This window comes from Leopardus geoffroyi, chromosome A1, assembly GCF_018350155.1.
Source record: "Leopardus geoffroyi isolate Oge1 chromosome A1, O.geoffroyi_Oge1_pat1.0, whole genome shotgun sequence".
NCBI lineage: Eukaryota > Metazoa > Chordata > Mammalia > Carnivora > Felidae > Leopardus > Leopardus geoffroyi.
This window is the reverse complement of record NC_059326.1, coordinates 173,981,800-174,001,970: the sequence shown is the minus strand read 5'-3', so window position 1 is coordinate 174,001,970 and position 20,171 is coordinate 173,981,800. Positions and strand designations below refer to the sequence as shown.

Genomic DNA, 20,171 nt, shown 5'->3' with positions numbered 1-20,171 from the left:
ATTCTTTTGGTCACATCAGCCTGGCTATCTCCCACATTTAGGTCTGATGGGAGAGAGAGTCACGGTCCACCAGTTGAAGTTCTGAGACTGAACTTAGTAAAGGATAATTATAAGGGAACCAGTAACAGAACTATATGATAAAGATGTATTTTCTCCCATATCAAAGAAATTCAAATAATTGATAGTCATTCTGGACCTGTTTCTTCATCTGGAAAATAGAGAAGTTACAGGTTAGATGATCCTTAAAGTTCTCTAGATCCTATTTTCTATTTTTGAATTTAAAAGTAGCTTGCTTTTACAGCTCAACCACAGGTTCAGTGGTTCAGATAGTATGAGCTGGCAGAAGGGATTCAGGTAGGTGAAATTTCTAAATAAAAGCATGCTGATGGCTCAGGTAGTTCTCCCTGACCTAGTAGGTGCTTTACAAGATCCTTTAGTACACTGGTGGGGGCCTCCTCCCAGCCAGCAGGGTGGCTCCTTGCCAGACGGTCCCACTCACTTGTGTTCTGTGTTCTGGACTCAGGATTGTGTGTCAGCTGCAAAGGATGCTGTCTATAGCCGTAGAGGTAGACAGGACCCCCACCTGCAGCTCCAATAAAATTGCTGAGATGATGTTTGGATTTGTGCTGGACATTCCTGAGAGGAGTCAGAGGTGAGTCTTACTTTTGTTTCTGTTTTATGTTCTGGGAACAGAATTTCAAAAGAAAATTCCAAACAGTGGTTAAATTGGGAAAGATGAGAAGGAGGGATAGTTTCTGTCTCGTTGGTCTTTTGAAATAAAGAGGTTCTCAACTGATTATTTGAAACTAAGGCATAACCTCTTGAGAACAGGCAGGATGCCTTAAGTGGAGCCTGCAGTTTCTTACTTGATTCATTTGGCTGAGAACTTTACTCATCCCTCAAGGTTCAGCTGTTCTCTGATCCTCAACCATAGAGCCTGATATAAATGTTCACTAAAGGCTTGGTGGATGAATGAAATAGGCATGTCCAATATTAGCAGAAGAAGAGGTGAGCCAAGAATGAAAACAGTTGGACCTGGAGAATAAGCCCAAACAGTAAGAATAAGAAACTCAATTTCTCTAAGCATGCATTAATAAAGTGTTCCCTTAGAAGGAGATAAAGAAATAGAGTTCTTGGCAGGGACCAGTGATTCCTTCTTTAAACCAGTAATTTTAGAATCCAGAGGAAAAATAAATAAATGAATGAATATGAATTCATGAATAGTGGCTGGTGCAGGAAATAACTATGAGAGAGCCATTGAACAGTAGTGTCTCTTGGGTAAATTCTCTCTATCAGAGCTCCATGTGTGACTTCTGATCCCCATCGCCTAACTCCCAATTGGCAGGCGAGACTGTTCTTCTACAGTTCTGGTTCCTCTATTAGAAGAAAACGTCATATCAAATTGTACTGTAATAGAGATTTAATTAAAATACCCCAGTGAGATTAAGAAAACCATTTATTGAGTCCCTACAATGACATGTGTCATTGTCACATTAGTTATCTCATATTTTCACATTTTCATACGGTATTCCTATTTAACAAATGAGAAAAATACTTAAAGTAGTGAAATCATTAGTCCACGGTTACACAGCTAATTAGATTCATAATACAAATTCAAACCCAGGACTTTTTAATCCCATGTTCAGTGTTCAAAGGAAGCAATATGTTATAGTGGTCAGACCGAAGGAAGCGTACATAAATGCCATGCTCGCTCTATCACTTTGTCGGAAGTATTTCATTTGGGTCCAACTCGCATGCCATTCATTCGTATAAGCCTAGATTCTTATGAGAGATGGGAAATCTAAGGAATGGGTAACTGTAAACACATTTAGACCTAACACTGACAAAAACAATTTAAATAAAGCCTGACCCTGTTCTAAAACTCAGAAGGGGCAAATTGGCAACCACTCAAATTATACTAGAAGATACTTTATATAGCCTTTACCTTGGTTGATTTAAATTCTTTAAAGTTTAGGTATAATTTACACACAATTAAATTATATAAACTGATTTGCATAAGTATTCCATGGATTTTGACAAATGCATAACCCATGTCACCTGTCATTTTCCAGTGACTCACTGATAGTATGTAGAAATCCTGCTGCAACCTTGCTAAATTCACTTATTATATCTAATAAGAATATTTTTTTGGTTTTCTTAGGATTTTCTACATACACAACCATATTTTCTGCAAATAAAAGCAGTTTAACATCTTCCTCTCCAATCTGTATGCCTTTTGCTTCTTTTTCCTACCTTATTACATGGGCTAGCACCCCCAATAGAATGTTGGAGAAGTGATCAGAGCAGATATCCTTGCCTTATTCCTAATCTTAGTGGGAAAACATTCAGTCTTTGACCAAGTATAATGTTAGCTATAGATGTTTCCTAGAGGTCGTCTGTTGGATTGAGGAAGCTTCTTTCTATTTCTAGTTTCTATAGTGGAGTGTTTTTATGAAAACTAGGTATTGAAATTTGTGAAATATGTTTTCTGCATCTATTGAGATAATCGTAATTTTTCTCCTTTATCACATTGTGATGAATTATACTGATTAATTTCCTAATGTTAAACCAACCTTCCATTCCTGGAATAAAAAATCGTACTTGGTTGTGATATGTTACTCTTTTTGTGTATTGACAGATTCCATTTACTAATATTTTATTAAGGGCTTTTGCATCTGTGTTTACAAGGGATATTGAGCTGTAATTTTGTTTTCTTATAATGTTCACCCTCACTCATATTTAAAGAAATATAAACTAAAACTATGCTGAGGTGCCGTTTCTCACCTACCCAAATAGTAAGAATTTTGAAGTACAATAAATACATTCCAGTAGAGAGGTTTTGAATTTTTTTTTTTTTCAACGTTTATTTACTTTTGGGACAGAGAGAGACAGAGCATGAACGGGGGAGGGGCAGAGAGAGAGGGAGACACAGAATCAGAAACAGGCTCCAGGCTCTGAGCCATCAGCCCAGAGCCCGACGCGGGGCTCGAACTCACGGACCGCGAGATCGTGACCTGGCTGAAGTCGGACGCTTAACCGACTGCGCCACCCAGGCGCCCCTAGAGAGGTTTTGAGGGCACCTGGCTGGCTCATAGTAGAGCATGTGACTCTTGATTTCAGGGTTGTGAATTCAAGCCCCATGTTGGATGTAGAGATTACTTAAACATAAAATCTTTAAAAAATAAAAATAAAAAAGAGAGAGAGAGAGAGAGATTTGAGAAAGCAGGTACTCATATGTTGCTGGTGGGAATGCAAAATGGGGCAGACCTGTTGGGAATTCTGCATTATCTAACAAAACTAAATGAACAATTGTCCCTTGACCCAGCAAGCTCACTTCTAGGAATTTGCCCTGAAGAGACACTTCTAACAATATGAAAATACCATATGTAGGATTCTCACTACAGCATTGTTTACAATTGTAAAACATTAAAAACAACCCAAATGCCCATTCATAGTGCAGTGGTTGAATATCCATAGTACATCCACACAATGGAGTATTATGCAGTGGTAAAAAATAAGTAAATAAACAAACAAACAAACAAATAAATAAATAAATAAATAAAAGTAGGAGCAAATTTTCTGAACTGATTTCCAAAATATATTATTGAATAAAAAAGGCAAAATATAAGAGTATGCATGTAAATATATGTATCTTTTTGTAAGAAAGGAGAAATTTTTAAATGTACATGATTATGATCATTTGTCAAAAAAGGAACAAAGTTAAGAAAAATGGCAGACTGAAAAAATGGCAACTGGCAGACTAATCAAATTGCTTACATTGAGGGGATGGATGGCAATGGGCTGGAAGAGAAAAGGTACTAGGCCAGAGTGATAATGGTGATACTGGTGGTGATGGTGATGCTATAATACTTCTAAGTACAAACTTCTTCGTATATTACGACTTTTAGGCTTTGGGGGCTATTCTAATGTTTTATATACTCCAAAAAGGAAAATAAATCAACAAGAGAGTTGAAAGATAACAAGGGAGAGCCTAACATGGAATGCAGACAAACTAATCTGTGCTTTAAATAAATAACATAACCGGGGTGAGGGGAGGTGTATGAGGGGAGGGGTGTGAGGGAAAAACAAGCCCAAGTAACTTTTTTTTTTCACTTTCTATTTTTCAATAATTATGGATTCACAGGAGGTTGCAAAAATTAATACAGACAAGTCGTACGTACGCTTCACCCTGTTTTTTCCCCAGTGATTACATCTTACATAACTATAGTACAATATCACTAACAGGAAATCGACACTGGTATAATCCACAGATCATATACAGATTTCACCCAATTTGCATGTACTCATTTGTGTGCAGTGTGATCACATGTATAGATTCATAGATTCATGGAACTACCGGCACAATCCAGATATACAGAACTATTCCATCTCCACAAGGATCCCTTTCCTTTTACAGCTGCACCATCCATCTTCCCCAATCCCTGGCAACCACTCATCTGTCCAAGTAATTTAAAACACAGTATTTGGACTAAATATTCTCAGGCTAAAGAGAAAATGAAATGTAAATAAATATTGGAACTCTTTTTCACAGAGGTATTAAGTTAACAATTCAAAAATTATCTTATGTGTATTCTAGGATTAAACAAATAAATGTATTGTGGATAATGAGAGCCAAGTTTCTCACTGTCAGAGAAGAGAGTTACACATATGAAAAGGGGAAAGGATAGAAGGAACCCTGCGGTGCTGGATTGGAATTGGAGGCATCAATATGAACTTGTGGTTTCTAATAAATATGGAAAGATAAATAAATAGATGTAGATGTGTGACAGTGCTGTGTGTGTGTGTGTGTGTGTGTGTGTGTGTGTATTCATTCATACATCTTTTTCCTACCTGTGCCCACTGAGAGAACATAAAAATAATTACACTTTAGTGGCAATAAGCTCACCTAGGACCCAGATCTTTGTTTCTAAATACCAATTTACCCTAAAAGGAACAAGAGTTCCTTGAAGGAAAGGATAATTCCACAGCCGAGGTAGGGAAAAGTACAAGATGAACCTGGAACATCTTGTGCCAGAAAGTAAGGAAATGTTCAGACTTGTCAAAAGACACACGAGCCAGCTTAAAGGGCTTCACTGACCAAATCTGGGATAATTTGGCATCAGAATAAATATTGACAGTAAAAGACTATAAACACTATTAAATAAAATAAGAATCTATAATTCTAATACTGACAGGAAAGAAGAGAAAGGACTTTCTTCCTTACAGTTGAAAGCCAATTAATAAATATAAGAAAAAATGACGAATTGGGAAAAAATGCCATTTGACAACCATCATGATAATAGTTTAGGTATAAATGGATATTAAAATGGTGAAAGTTTGTGGAGTACCAAGATATTTGCATAATCTCAAAGTGTATTGCCACAAGATATTAATTATAATAGGGAAAAAATAATAGTGGAGGCCCTACCTTAGTCACTAAGTGATCAAAGTTAACACCAACAACAAGGTAAGTTGGCATCATGTGCCTTTTGATATGATGCACTGAGAAAAACAAAACATAATTCTTGTAGTACTCTTGCCCCAAAACGCATAACCTCAGTCTAATTGTGGGAAAATAATCAGACAAATCCAAAATGAGAAACATTCTATGAAAAAAACGGACCTGCACTTTTAAAAAATGTCAGTGTCATGAAAGACAAAGTACAGTAAAGGAACTAACTGTAAAAACAGACAAGACAATGTGTAATCTCTGATTTTCTTTTGTTATAAATACCATTATGAGGACAATGAAAAAAATCGGACTAAAGTCTGTGGATAATATTATGTTAAAGTTAATTTCCTGATTTCGAGCATTGTATTTGATTATCTAAGAGAATGTCCTTGTTTTTAGGAATTATACACTGAAGTATTTAGGGGTAAATGGGCATCATGTCTGCAGCTTACCCTCAAATAGTTAAGAGAAATAAGTTGAAAATCAAAGACAGAAGGATAAAGAAGATGTGATAAGCATTTGGTGAAAAGCATTAACAGTATTTGGGAATTCTTTGTACTATTCTTGCAACTCTTCTGTGTGTCCCAACAAAAAGTTAAAGGAAAAAAAGGGTATGTTTATTGTAAATAGCATAGAGTCTGGCTTTTTGAGTCAGCTGACAATCCCTACCTTTTAATGGGAGTTATTTATTCCATTTACATTTAATTGTTGGTTTTATATCTGTCATCTTGCTATTTGCTTCCTATTTGTCTCTTTCTCCTTTGTTCACTTTTACCTCCTTTTCTGCCTTCTTTTGGATTATTTTTGGTTATTCCATTTAGTCTTTCCTATTGGCTTTTAGCTTTTTTTAATTAAAATTTTATTTTGGGGCACCTCGGTGGCGCAGTCAGTTAAGCATCTGACTTCTCGGCTCAGGTCATGATCCCCCAGTTCGTGAATTCAAGCCCCGCCCGCATCAGGCTCTGTGCTGACATCTCAGACCTTGGAGCCTGCTTCGGATTCTGTGTCTCCTCTCTCTCTCTGCCCTCCCCCACTCACGCTCTGATCCTCTATCAAAAAATAAATAAGCATCAAAAACATTTTTATTTTGACATCTATTTGCATTAGTTACAAGGAAGAATACAGAGAGATCCCATGTACTCTTTAACCAGTTTTCCCAGTGATAACGTAACACAAAACCATAGTGCAGTATCACAACCAGCACATCTAGATTGGCGCAAGCCAACATACAGAACATTTTCATCACCACAGGGATTATTCATGTTGCCCTTTTATAGCCATATGCCCTTCCCTCCCACCCCATCCCTTCTTAACCTCTGGCAACTAATCTGCTCTCCATTTTTACACTTTTGTCATTTCAAGAATATTTTATAAATGGAATCATACAGTATATAACCTTTTGGGGTTGGCTTTTTACACTCAGCATAATTCTCTAGAGATTCATTCAGGTTATTGTATCAGTAGTTCATCCCTTTTTATTACTGAATTGTAGTCCATGGTGTGAGTGTATCTTGGATTTTCTTTAACCATTTACCCATTGAGGATATCTGTTGTTTAGTTTGGGACTATTATGAATAAAGCTGCTATAAATATTCGTATACAAATTCTCATGTGAACAGAAGTCTTCATATCTCTAGAATAAATACAAAGGAGTATAATGTTTGTATCATATGTCCGTGACATGTTTAGTTCAAGAAACTGCCAAACTCTTTCCCTGAGCAGCTATACTATTTTACATGCCCACCAACAATACATTTGTGATCCAGTTTATCTGCACCCCAGCCGGCATCTGGTGTTGCCACTGTTGTTGATGTTAGCCGTTCTGATAAGTCTGTGGTGGCTTCTCAGTGTGGTTTTCATTTCTCTAATAGCTGATGAGTGTGAACATCTTCTCATGTGCTTAGTATAACTTCTTTATTGAAATGTCTCTTTTCATTTTCTAAATGGATTGTTTGCTTTGTTACTGTTGAGTTTTGAGAATCTTTTTGTATCCTAGATACTACTTTTTCGTCAGATCTGTGGTTTGCAAACGTTTTCTCCCATTCTGTAGTTTCTCTTTTCAGCCTCTAAACAAGGTCTTTCACAGACCAAAAGTTTTAAATGTTGATAAAATACAATTTATCAACTTTCCTTCTATGGATACTTTTGTGCCAAAGATTCCTTGGGATTGTCCATATAGATCTGTGTCAGTGTGTTATCTTGTATATAGCGACAATTTTATTTCTTCCTGTCTAGAATCTTTATGCCTTTTATTTCCTTTTCTTGCCTTACTGCACTGGCTAGAACTTCCACAGCTATGTTGAATAGTCGTGGTAAAAGCAGACATCTTTGCCTTTGTTAATGACCCAGGGGGAAACATTCAGTTCATTAGTTAATTATTTATTAAAATATAAGTTCACCATGAATTATGATGCTAGCTGTGGGGGGGTTTTGTAGATGTTCATTAACAAGTTAAAGAAGTTCCCTTTTACTCCTAGTTTTCATCGTGAGTGGATATTGAATTTTATCAAATACTTTTCAGCAAATTATTTTTAATAATTGCCCTTAGAATTAGAATATGCATCCTTAACTTACTGTAGTCTGCCTTGAATTAATATTATGTCACTTAACACGTGATGTAAGAATCTTAAAAACTTGTACTTCCGTTTACCCTGCTCTCATCCTTTGTGCTTTACTGTCATACACTTTTACTTTTACATAGGTATAAACTCCAGAATGAAGTCACATTTTTGTTTTAAACACTTAGTTGCTTTTAAAACAAATTTAAGAGATGATGTGGGATGGGGCGCCTGGGTGGCTCAGTTGGATGAGCGTCCAGCTTCGGCTCAGGTCATGATCTCATGGTCTGGTCCGTGAGTTCCAGCTCAGAGTGCTAACAGATCAGAGCCTGGAGCCTGCTTCGGATTCTGTGTCCCCCACCCTCTCTCTGCCCCTTCCCCTTCCTCCTCTCCCTTTCTCTCTCTCTCTCTCTCTCTCTCTCTCTCTCTCTCTCTCAGAAATAAATAAAACATTTTAAAAGAGAGAGAGAGTGGGGCACCTGGGTGGCTCGGTCGGTTAAACGTCTGACTTCGGCGCAGGTCATGATCTCACAGTTCATGAGTTCGAGCCCCGCGTCAGGCTCTGTGCTGACAGCTCAGAGCCTGGAATCTGCTTTGGATTCTGTGCCTCCCTCTCTCTCTCTGTCCCTCTCCTGCTCACGCGTTCTCTCTCTCTCTTTTAATGTTTATTTATTTTTGAGAGAGAGAGAGAGAGGATGTGGGAAGGGTCTTTCATATTTACCCTCCATGATATTGTGATTTATAATAAGAAATATATATAATTGGTCTTCATCCCATTTTGGGCACAGAGCTAAGACCCTTGGAATTTCCTAAGTGAGGAGAGCTAAAGGTGCCTTTTATTATGTTAATGAAGTCACTTTTGGAATATCCCTAGGGTAGGTATGGGAGCTGGTTGTTAGGAGAACCAACTGTGTCCCAACCCCCAACCCCCTGCCTCCACCTTCCTACGGGATGGGGAGAGGGGCTGGGGATGGAGTTTAATCACGAATAGTCAATGATTTAATCCGTCCTGTCTATCTAATGAAGCCTCTATGAAAAAAACCAAAAGGACAGGGCTCAGAAAGCTTACAGGATAGTGAACACAGGGAGATACCAGGAGAATAACAGCCTCAGAGAGCTTGGAAGCTTTTCACCTCTTCCCATACCTTGCCCTGTGCATATCTTCCATCTGGCTGTTCCTGAGTTACATCCCTTTATAAGAAACTGGTAAACTAGTAAGTAAAATCTTTTTCTGAGTTTTGTGAGCCATTCTAGCAAATTGATTGAACCTGAGGAGGGAGACCTAGGAACGTCTCATCCACAGCCAGTCATCCAGAAGCACAGATGACAAACTGGATGTGAGGGTGGCCTCTGAAGTAAGGGTGGAGGGAGTCTCATAGGATCCATAACCTGTGGGATCTGATGCTATCTTCACGTAGAGAGTGCCAGAATTAACTGCTTGTAGTGTCAGAAAAAATATATACATCAGACCCACATCGTTACCATTTCTGGTATTCTTTCTTGAAGATCCAAGTTCCATTTGGTGTCATTTCTTATCTACCAAAAGAATTTACTTTTTAAAGTATTCTTGTAGTGCAGGTCTACTTATAATAAATTCTCTCAGCTTTTATCTGGAAATGTTTTTTTGTCACCTTCATTTATGAGTGGTGTTTTTACTTGATGTAAATTCTAGGTTGATAGGTAATTTTTCTTCATTTATTTTAAAGTTGTTCCATTTTCTCCTGGTTTGCTAATTAGAAGTTCTTAGAACATCTTACTGCAGCTCCCCTATGTGCTGTGTGTCTTTTTCTCTGACTGCTTTATTTTTTTCTTCCAGTAATTTGATTATGATACCTAGGTGTGGTTTCCTTTACATTTATCCTGCTTGGGGTTCAGTGAGCTTCTTAAATCTGTGAGTTGATGTTTTTCATCAAATTCTGTAACATTTTGGCCAGGATTTTTTTTTGCCCCAAACTCTCAACTTATTCTGGGGATTCAAGTACATATATGGATTGCTTGACACTGTTTCACCGATCACTGAGATTCTGGTGTTTTCTGTTGGTGTTGTTTTGCCTTGTTGTGTCTTGACTCTTTTTTTCTATTTCAGTTTGGATAGGCTCCAAGATTCCCAATCATTTCTTTCACAGTGCCCAATTTGCTGTTAAGCCTAAGCAGTGGTGTCTTTTGTTTTCTTTTTTTCCATTTCAGATATTATATTTTTCAGATCTGGTGTTTCCATTTGATTCATTTTTATGGTTTCCATTTCTCTTTGTTAGTAGTCCCCACCTACCTAGTCACTCATTATGTACATCTTGTTTTTGAAATTCAAATTTGAATTGCTATAGATCATTGTACCTCCATTTCCTACTCTGGCCAATGCATGAAAATGATCTTTTTGTCCTTTGTGTATCTCTGAGTTTGCCACCTGTGGATTATAAAACCAGGACAACCGCGAGCCCTGGAAACAAAGTTAGAAGAGAAAATACAGTTTGAAATAAAAGGTTATTGAATAGGAAAACTGTCTTGTGAAAGAAATAGGGCAAATACACAGTACAGATTGGACTTTAAAAAGAATTTGGGAACTATCTTGCAAATGTAATCATTTGGAGTTCCTTATATCAGGAAAATGTGTCAGAGAAAATATACCATGATTTTCAAACCATTAAAGAGATAAAATGGATAGTCACAAATTATTGTTGACTTTTCAAACTTTTGAATAGTAAGAAGCAAAGGTTACAAATATTCATTTTGCTTTTATACAAATAATATATGTGCCTGACGCAAAAGCAAAGGGAAAGGGAAAAAAGAAGATTAAAATAATAAACTCTCTGTGCTTTATCCTTTTTATAAATGGCAGTGGCACGAAGAACCCCCTACTTTTCCAGATGTTGCAAAACTACAAAGGGCAAGATGTTACAGGAGAAAGAGCTCTTGGATCAGGGCTGCCCGTGTTCCTTACAGCTGCACCTCCTTATGTGCTCATGAGCTATCTGCTCCCCGGAACTGCTGTGACCGGCAGACCTGACAAGGACTGACGAACCTTTAAGAAAACACCTTGGAGCAGATGCATCTGAGATTTATACCATTCTTCTAGAAGCTGACATTGCTTTCAGAACAATGAGCTTGATTCACCTTCCTGAAGCACAGGAAGTTTTGTCATTTTGTAGCCCTCCCTCTCTGAGACTTTGAATATTCTGGAGCCCACCCTTGCTGGTCGAGCCCTGCACTGGGTAGAGTGACAGAGTCAAGGGCAAGAGCCCTCTGGGACTCTCAAGTCCTGGACTTGAAATTTAAGAGGCTGCAGTGCCCACAGCTGTGTATTTTTTACTTTATTCGTTTTGTCCGGGTTTCTCCTCTCTGGAGAAAGGCCTCCTGCCTTGAGTCTTCTTTGCTCTTCCTGGACCACTGTCCATGCCTCCTCCTCCATTAGAAGGCCACTCGGAGTCCCCTGACCAAACATACTGTCTCCTGTTTGTGTGTCTGGAGCACCACAGGCAGCTCACGTACACATGCACTTGCCCCGCGCTATATTTAAGTTCCCGTCGCGTACCGTCCGCCCTTGTTCAACAGTCAGCTTTTGGAGAGAAATACCTTCTTTTATTTACCTTGATGTTCTTTGCTGGGCCAAATGGTATCTGGCACACTGTGGACACTCAGAAGTATTTATCTCATATGAATTCTCTTACAGTATGAATTTATCCTTTTTCATTTGTCCTCAACTTATCTTTTCCAAATGTCAAAGACTTTTCCCTCTTTCTGGCAGTGGTTAATTCATGAACAAATCCCCCTCTGCCCTGTCCACAAGCTTTGTGATTTTGTAGGCCCCTGTCGTATTCCTTCTTAGCCGTCTCTGCTTCAGGACAAACATTAGCACTTTCAGGGGGAATTGTGGTATGTGTTCCTTGAAGTGATAGTTGTGATGGTTAACCTTTCTGTTCTCCACACAGAGAGATGTTCTTCACTACGATGGAGAGCCACCTTCTGCGCTGCAAAGTGTTAGAAATCATATTCCTTCACAGCTGCGAGACTCCCACCCGCCTGCCCTTGTCTCTGGCCCAGGCCCTCTACTTTCTGAACAATTCCACATCACTGCTCAAGTGCCAGGTACATGCTTCCCTGCTTTGGTCAGGCCTAGAACACCTTCCCCCCAACCCTTGAGCTTCTAATTGAGGAAGGCATCTACTACCACCTGCTTTTACTTCTCTGCAGTCGGATAAAACCCAGTGGCAGACGTGGGATGAACTGGTTGAGCATCTGCAGTTTCTGTTATCCAGTTATCAACATGTTTTAAGAGGTAAGGAGCATTTGTTCACAAATAAGATGGTGTAGGAGCCTCACAATGGTCATTATTATGAGTTGAAGTTAATAGGTGATTCTAATTTGTTAGCCTAAGTAAAGCATTGTGCCTTGGTTGTAACTATAAGGAAGAAGGAATGACATCGTTGGAATCACTGCTGTGAGTCAGAAGAATTCACATATTTTTGTAATGGCAGATAATCCGTGGTCATTGCAGTTGTTAGGTTGTATAGGTAAGCAGATGTCATTATAACATGAGAAATATTTCGGAATGATCTGATTAGCCCCGGCATCTTACCCTAGCCTGTCACTGCAAAGTCTTTGTTGGGTCATTTGCTCATTGACTGCGGACATTGTAAGCATCTGTCAGTATGATGCAAATCCAGAGCAAATCAGTGGCAAGCTAAAAGCATACATCTTGCAGAAATTGTTAAGACACTCTAAAGTCTGCGAACATAGGTTTGCTCAAGGCCCTGGCAAAGCCAGTGATCAATGAGGATCCAGGAGAGTCAGACTAATTAACGCTCAAGAGGCAAATATCAACAAGGAAAATAATTAATTGCTCCTTCGAATGAGAATGATTTTATTGGCCAAAGATTAATAAGGCCCTTGGGAAAACTGATATCATTAATTCCAAAAGGAAAGATAGTAACTTTTTAGAGGACAAAGCACATTTTTTTAAATTTTTTTTTAATGTTTATTTATTTTAGAGAGAGAGAGCATGAGCAGGGGAGGGACAGAGAGAGAGGGAGACACAGAATCCGAAGCAGGCTCCAGGCTCCAAGCTGTCAGCACAGAGCCTGACGCGGGGCTCAAACTCACAGACAGCGAGATCGTGACCTGAGCCGAAGTCGGACGCTCAACTGACTGAGCCACCCAGGCACCCCAAGAAAGCACATTTCTTAATATGATGCCCTGAGAAGAACACCTCATCACTTATGTAGTGTTCTTGCCAAAAATCCATGACCTGAGTCTAATCACATGGAAGCACCAGACAAACTCACACCGAGGGACCTTTTATAAAATAATTGGCTTATACTCCTTAAAAATGCCAATGTCTTGGGGCACCTGGGTAGTTCAGTAGGTTGAGCATCCAACTCTTGATTTCAGCTAATGTCATGATCCCAGGGTCATAGGATTGAGCCCCTCTGTGCTGAGCATGGAGCCTGCTTAAGATTCTCTTGCTCTCTCTCTCTCTGTCTGCCCCTCTCCATCTCTCCCTGACTCATACTTTCTCTCTAAAATTAAAAAATTAAATAAATAAAAAAAGTGCCAATGTCTTAAAAACAAAGACCAAGAAACTTCCAGATTAGAAACTAATCCAGATTAATACTAAATGCAAAGCATGATCCTGGATTGGATCCTGAACAAGGAAAAAAGAAGCTATAAAGTACATTATTGGGACAATTGGTGAAATTTAAATAGATTATGTGATAACATTATATTAATATTAAACTTCCTATTTTTGATAATGATCCTGGCTTATGAAAGTAAATGTCCTAGGTCTTAGGAAATCCAGACTGAAGTATTGAAGGGTAGAAATGCATAATGTTCAACTTATTCCCAAACAGGAGGGAAAGTATATATTCATATGTAAATATACACAAATATATAAATTTAAATGTAATACAAATTTTATATTTACTTGCCATGATCATGTTGAGATTGATCTTAGCTCAGTAATGGCACTTGGGAAGGTACAATTAGTCCTTATACCCTCTCAGGCCTGGAACTGAGGAAATTGTTGTAGAGAAATAAAAAAACAGCACTGAATTTAAGACAGAAGGTCTGGATTTGAATCCCAACTCCGCTACTTACTCTGCTAACTTTGTGTCTCTAGACCTCATTTTCTTCCTTCTATGGAATGGGGATGGTAATATATAACTTTTCAACACTGATTGTTAATAGGTGTGAGAAAAAATAGTAAGCCCACAGTCAATGTTCGTTGACTCTCAGCCTGTTTGCCCAGCCAGGAGCAGGCTGCAAGGTCTTCTGTGTTTCACGCTCTTGTAACTGAAACTTAAAAGTTAAGGCCTTGACATTTGTAGTTGTGTAGTTTGTGCATTATCGAGCACCTCAAAGAAAGGTGCATGTCCTTCTCAGGACAAAGCCCCAAAGGCAAATTCCATGTGTACTTAGCCTCATCAATGTTTACATAATTGTTCTTTTGGAGATCAAGCAGAAAGTTTAATATTAAAGCAGCTTGGGTTGATTTAAAGTTCACCTTTAACATGCTTGTTCACTTCTGTTCTGCTTCTCAGGGAATACAGCTAGGCCTTGCGCAATAGTGACTTAAGGTGGACATGGGATCCATTTTGTTGGGTTTGTTTTTTTTGTTTTTTGGTTTTTTGTTTTAATTTTAGTTTACATACAGTGCAATTTTGGTTTCAGGAGTAGAATTCAGTGCTGCATCACTTACATATAACACCCAGTGCCCATCACAAGTGCCCTCCTTAGTACGCATCACCCCTCTAGCCCATCTGCCACCCAAGGAATCCATTTTCATTACAGAATATTCTTCTGCTTCTAAGAAAGGAGAGGAAAGCCTTAGACCACTGTATATTGACCAAAAATAAATGGAGTATTCCAGGGCTATTTTACCCTTAACATTCTCTCCACTTTCTTTGGAGACCAAGAGTTAAGGAGAAAAAAATATTTAGAACCAATAATTTGGAAACAATGTCCTCCAAAGAAGACAGCTAAATGGTACCCTGAAATGTTCGGTATCATTGTCGGGAGGCTTTTTCCTGTGAGGGCTCCTTAATCATCTCTGCCCTCTGCAAATGTCTGAGGACGATGTTGAGGGCATTTTGGGTCAGCCTGAGCTGTCCAGCTCCACGGATAGGAGAAGAAGGGAAGAGGTTGGGGAGCTTGCCCTTTGTTTAGGGGAACATCTTAGCATGGAAGAAGAGAAGGAGGAAGACTAGTAAATTCACACAGACTGGCTTATATAATCCAATAACCTGGTAAAGAAGAGTATCATCCCCTTTTTATAGATGGGGAAACAAAGGCTGAGAGAAAATTAAGGTGCAGAGCCAGGATTCAAAGGTCTGTCGCCCAGTCTGTGTGCAGTAAAAACACACTGGAAGGAATTATTATTCTATGAAATCACTGGGTGAGATTAGAAGGTGAGATTCTAAGGAATTTCCAGCCCCCATTTTCTAAATTGTCTGTACATAGTTAAATTACTTTTGTACAAACCCTTGACCTTGGGGAGAAGTATATCCTAAAGCCCACACTTTGTAAATATTTCAAGGCAGAGCAGCCCCACTGAGATGCTGGTCTGCCAGATGAGCTCACATTGTCTGGCTAAGAGAACCAGTCCCACCACACCCCCACTTACATAGCCATGCAGCTCAAGTTTGAGCCTCAGCACAATTACAAATTGCTTTATGCCATGAGTTTTCCTGACACTTGTGAATAGTTTATACCTCTTATTTTGAAGCTAGGAATGCTAGGAATTTAAACATACAGTATTTAAAGGAAGAAAAACACATGCTTTTCTGAATTCCACTTGGCTGGACAGGTTAGCAGGATGGCCCCCAGAAGTCATATCCCAGTTCATTCTGAGGAGAGAGACACATACAGCCTTCCTACAAGGAGCCCTGTCCAAAGAGGGGAGAAAAGCAGATGCAGGCAAGATCAGTTCAATTCATATATTCATGCAGGCAACAGATATTTACGAAATGCCTCCTGTGTGCCTGGCTCATTGGGAATACTTCAGTGAATAAGACCGACATGGCCTTTGCCCTCACAGAGCTTACTGTCTAGTGAAAAGATTTGATCCTACACAAATATTCACACAAGTAACATATAATTACAATTAACATAAGTGCTCTGAAGGAAAAGAGAAGTACATAAAATAGGAGGACGTAGTCTATTTTTGGAGGGACCCACAAAGGCTTCCCTGAAGAAGTGATACTTCAGCTGAGATAAGAAGTACTGGTGTTAGCAGGCAAATAAGGCAAAGTTTTCCAGAAAAAAAAAAAAATAGCACATCTAAGGGCCCTGAGGCAAGAGGTTGCTTAGTGAGTCCAAGGAACACAGAACACACTAGTAAGACTGGAATGTAGAGGGGCGCCTGGGTGGCTCAGTCGGTTAAGCGTCTGACTTCAGCTCGGGTCATGATCTCGCGGTTCGTGAGTTCAAGCCCCGCATCGGGCTCTGTGCTGACAGCTCGGAGCCTGGAGCCTGTTTCAGATTCTGTGTCTCCCTCTCTCTCTCTCTGACCCTCCCCCGTTCATGCTCTGTCTCTCTCTGTCTCAAAAATAAATAAATGTTGAAAAAAAAAAAAAAAGACTGGAATGTAGAGAGCCAGGGGAGAATAGCACGAGATGAGACTAGAGTGGTAGAGAGGGCACAAAGGGCCTTCTGGGCCATGTTAAGGAATGTCAGCTGATTCCAAGAGTGAAGAGAAGCCATCAAAGTGGTTTTGCATCAGATTGTTCCACCTGATGTGTGGCAAGTAGTTTGGTGGAGGACCAGGCAGGTCCCGGAAGGGTCATGATGGCGAGGACGTGGGTGGTACAGCAGGGAAGGCAGTGGATGGAACAGAAGCACTTTGAAGATCCGTTTGACAGGGCTTGGGTGACTGAGTCTGAAGGCTGACTCCAGGGTTCTGCCATTACTGACATGGAGATAAATGGAGAAAGATCTGTAAAGAAGATAAAAAGCTCAGTGTGACTGTTAGGTTGGAGATTCCTGTAGTGATGGCGATAATGAGGGTGAGGAGGAGGATGATAATAAAATAATAATAGTTAACCCTAGTAACCTGATCCAGGAACTAATAATGATAATACCACCAGCCAAAATATCTTGAGTAAGGTATTGTGCCGAACCCATTACATAAATCACCTCACACAGTAATCCCAGCAGCCTCTGATATAAGACTTACTAAAGCATGCTTACTGAAGCATAAAATCCAAGACCTTTGCCAACTGGACCAGAATGGCCGAAGTCCACTGGCTGAGAGCTCCTCCCCCTTGGACAGTGTTTGGATGGAAACAGCTAACATTTGCTTCTTTGAATGTGCTGTATTACCTTAATGAACTCCAAACTCTTCTTCCCACCCCAAGTCTTCCCTCTCCCCCCCTCTGTTCAGCCAGTTCTTTCCATTTTTTCCAAATCACTTTCGTATTTTTCAGAGTAGCATACGCCTTAAGAAAACCACATTTTACTAAAAGGCTTTTGCCCCCCTACAACCATTCTCCACCAATAGCAGAATAAAATGGAGGACATTCCCTGGCTTACAACCCTCCAGATACTTCCATTTGCTCTTCAAGGCCAAACTCCACATTGTTCTGTGGTCCAGACTGCCTTCCAGTCTCATCTTTTACCGCTCTCCCTTACTACCCAGATTTTACCTCTAGTTCTCAGGACAAGCTTTGTCCTGCCTCGGGGCATTTACAGCTGCTGTTCTCATTACCTGAATTGCTTTTCCCCTAGGCCTTTGGTTGCCTCCTTCTCATCCTTCAGGACTCAGCTAAGAGGCCCTCCCTCACTAGAGTGGGCTGCTTCCCTCATTCCCCCAGTGCCACTATCACAGCATCTGATTTATTTCTCTGATTGTACTCACCAAAACTATATTGTTCTTGATGGCTGGTTTACTGTCAGGCTCTCTGCAAGTGGAATGCCAGTCCGTGGGGGCTGGGCCCAAGTCTAATTCCACTGTATCCCTGGAAACTAGCCCAGTTCCAGATGCATAGTAGGTGCTTGCTGGAATTGTTGATTGAATGCTGAAAGGGCCCTGAAATGACACCTCAAGGCAGTTTTGCTTCCTGTGTTACCTTTTTGAACACTCCATTTGTTGTATTTGTTGTACTTTCTTTTCATATTACAGTTAGGCCTAGTGCCGTAAGTTTAGAGGGACTTTACCTGGAAAGTTATCTGAAGGTTGAGGAGAAACATATTGAGCATATTATTTGAAAATGTAACCTAATACATTGCTTAAAAATAAGTTTATTCTGTTTCCCAAACTTCTGGGTACAAGGTAGTTCGGTCCTAATGACCCTGCTGGCAGAGGTGCCATTATCCCCTTTTCACAAATGAGATCGAGAAAATGATGCTCTAGTTAGTGCACACTGGTGCATCCGGGAGCCCGCAAGTCCTCGGAGCTCTCTTCGATCCATTTGCCTTAGCCTGACCTGTGCTGCTTTGCCTGAGCTCCACGGGCTTCCAGAATCCTATTGGGGCTGATCTGTGCATTGGGATGACCCACCTTTATAACCTCTTTTACTTTTCCCTAATGTTTTTATTTTTGGACCTACAGAAGGGTTGAAAGAGAGGTTCAATGAACACCCATTTACCTTTTATGTTGATTTAGTAGCTATTAACATTTTGCCACATTTGGTTTATCTGTTGATCCACCTAAATACTTGAGTTGAGAGTAAGTTGCACCATCATAATTCTTCATGTAGGGGCGCCTGGGTGGTGCAGTCGGTTGAGCATCCGTCTCTTGGTTTTGGCTCAGGTCATGATCCACAGGGTTGTGGGATCGAGACCCCGTATCAGGATCTGTGCTGAATGTGGAGCCTGCTTAAGATTCTCTTTGTGCCCCTCCCCATGCTGGCTCGCTCTCTCTCAGACTTAAAAAGGGGTGCCTGAATGGCTCAGTCGATTAAGCATCTGACTTCAACTCAGGTCATGATCTCATGGTCCATGGGTTCCAGCCCCACGGGTTCAAGCCCCGCATCGGGCTCTGTGCTGACAGCTCAGAGCCTGAAGTTTTCTTCGGATTCTGTGTCTCTCTCACTCTCTGCCCCTCCATCACTCACGCTCTGTCTCTCTCTCTTTCAAAAATAAATAATTAAAAATAAGCAACTTTAAAAAAAATGGAGTTACCACAGTTCCTCAAATAGCCTTTTAGTCGTACCCCAGTAACCAGTCTCTGCCCAGACCCTACCTGCTAAAATTGCACTTCATCTTAAACCATAAAGGGGAGTTAAAAGCAGTTCAGAACAGTTCAGTGGACTTTTTCCCTCTTGCAGAGCACTTACGGAGTTCAGTGATTGATCGAAAAGACTTAATCATCAAAAGGATTAAGCCCAAGCCCCAGCAGGGGGATGACATCACGGTGGTGGACGTGGAGAAGCAGATCGAGGCCTTCCGCAGCCGCCTGGTCCAGATGCTGGGGGAGCCGCTCGTGCCGCAGCTCCAAGACAAGGTGCACTTGTTGAAGCTCCTGCTCTTCTATGCCGCCGACTTGAACCCCGATGCAGAGCCTCCTCCAAAGAACTGGAGCAGCCCCTGAGGTCCTTCTAAGCACTGAACACCAAGAATACCTCCCGAACTCTATCTCCAACTACTTGGAAGTTCTAAAAGTATCTGAAGTAGTTAAAAATCTTAGAGGACCAAACCTATCTATTTATCTGTAGGTTATAACAACTTTCTAACTCTTTAGTAAATATCTTTTTTTGATATTCTATCCTAGCCTGTTCTCAAATATGGCTTAAATATACAAGGTGTATATATTTTTTAATAAATTATTTATACCTTTTTTGAAACAGGTAATACTATATGCACTATGTGTTTACCATTTCCACTAAATATGTGAAAAAAGAATCCCTCTGCTGAACAAATTCTGGACATCAACGTATGTCATTCAAGGTACTGATAACCTGTTTCGAAAGAGAAAGATCTACTCATTTCTCCCTGATGGAACACAAACATCCTATTTTAGAGCTGTTATGTTGCCTATGAATTTGACTTTGTGGCCAGTCTGTTAAGATCTAATGTATTGGGGGGGGAGGGGGGGAGGCAGAAACAAAAGGATTGAATGTGTTACAAATAATTTGATGTTAAAAGGATACAATAAAAAGGCACTGGTTTTTCAAAATACCAAGTTTACCGTGCTTAGGTTCTATGACTGCGAGTAGGCAGAATGTAAT

General features: G+C 40.0%; 1 protein-coding gene across 2 annotated transcripts in view; it reads left to right on the top strand.

Moving 5' to 3' along the window:
• Positions 1–19,787, top strand: part of SIMC1 (SUMO interacting motifs containing 1) — an 80,430-nt gene extending 60,643 nt beyond the window's left edge. For both annotated transcript variants that reach the window (XM_045500953.1, XM_045500952.1), the window contains exons 7-10: positions 524–652; positions 11,937–12,093; positions 12,199–12,283; positions 19,272–19,787. In XM_045500953.1, coding sequence (XP_045356909.1) covers positions 524–652; positions 11,937–12,093; positions 12,199–12,283; positions 19,272–19,534 — 634 coding nt within the window. In that variant the 3' untranslated portion in view covers positions 19,535–19,787. The remainder of the gene's footprint in view (positions 1–523; positions 653–11,936; positions 12,094–12,198; positions 12,284–19,271) is intronic.
• The last annotated feature ends 384 nt before the right edge of the window (positions 19,788–20,171 follow it).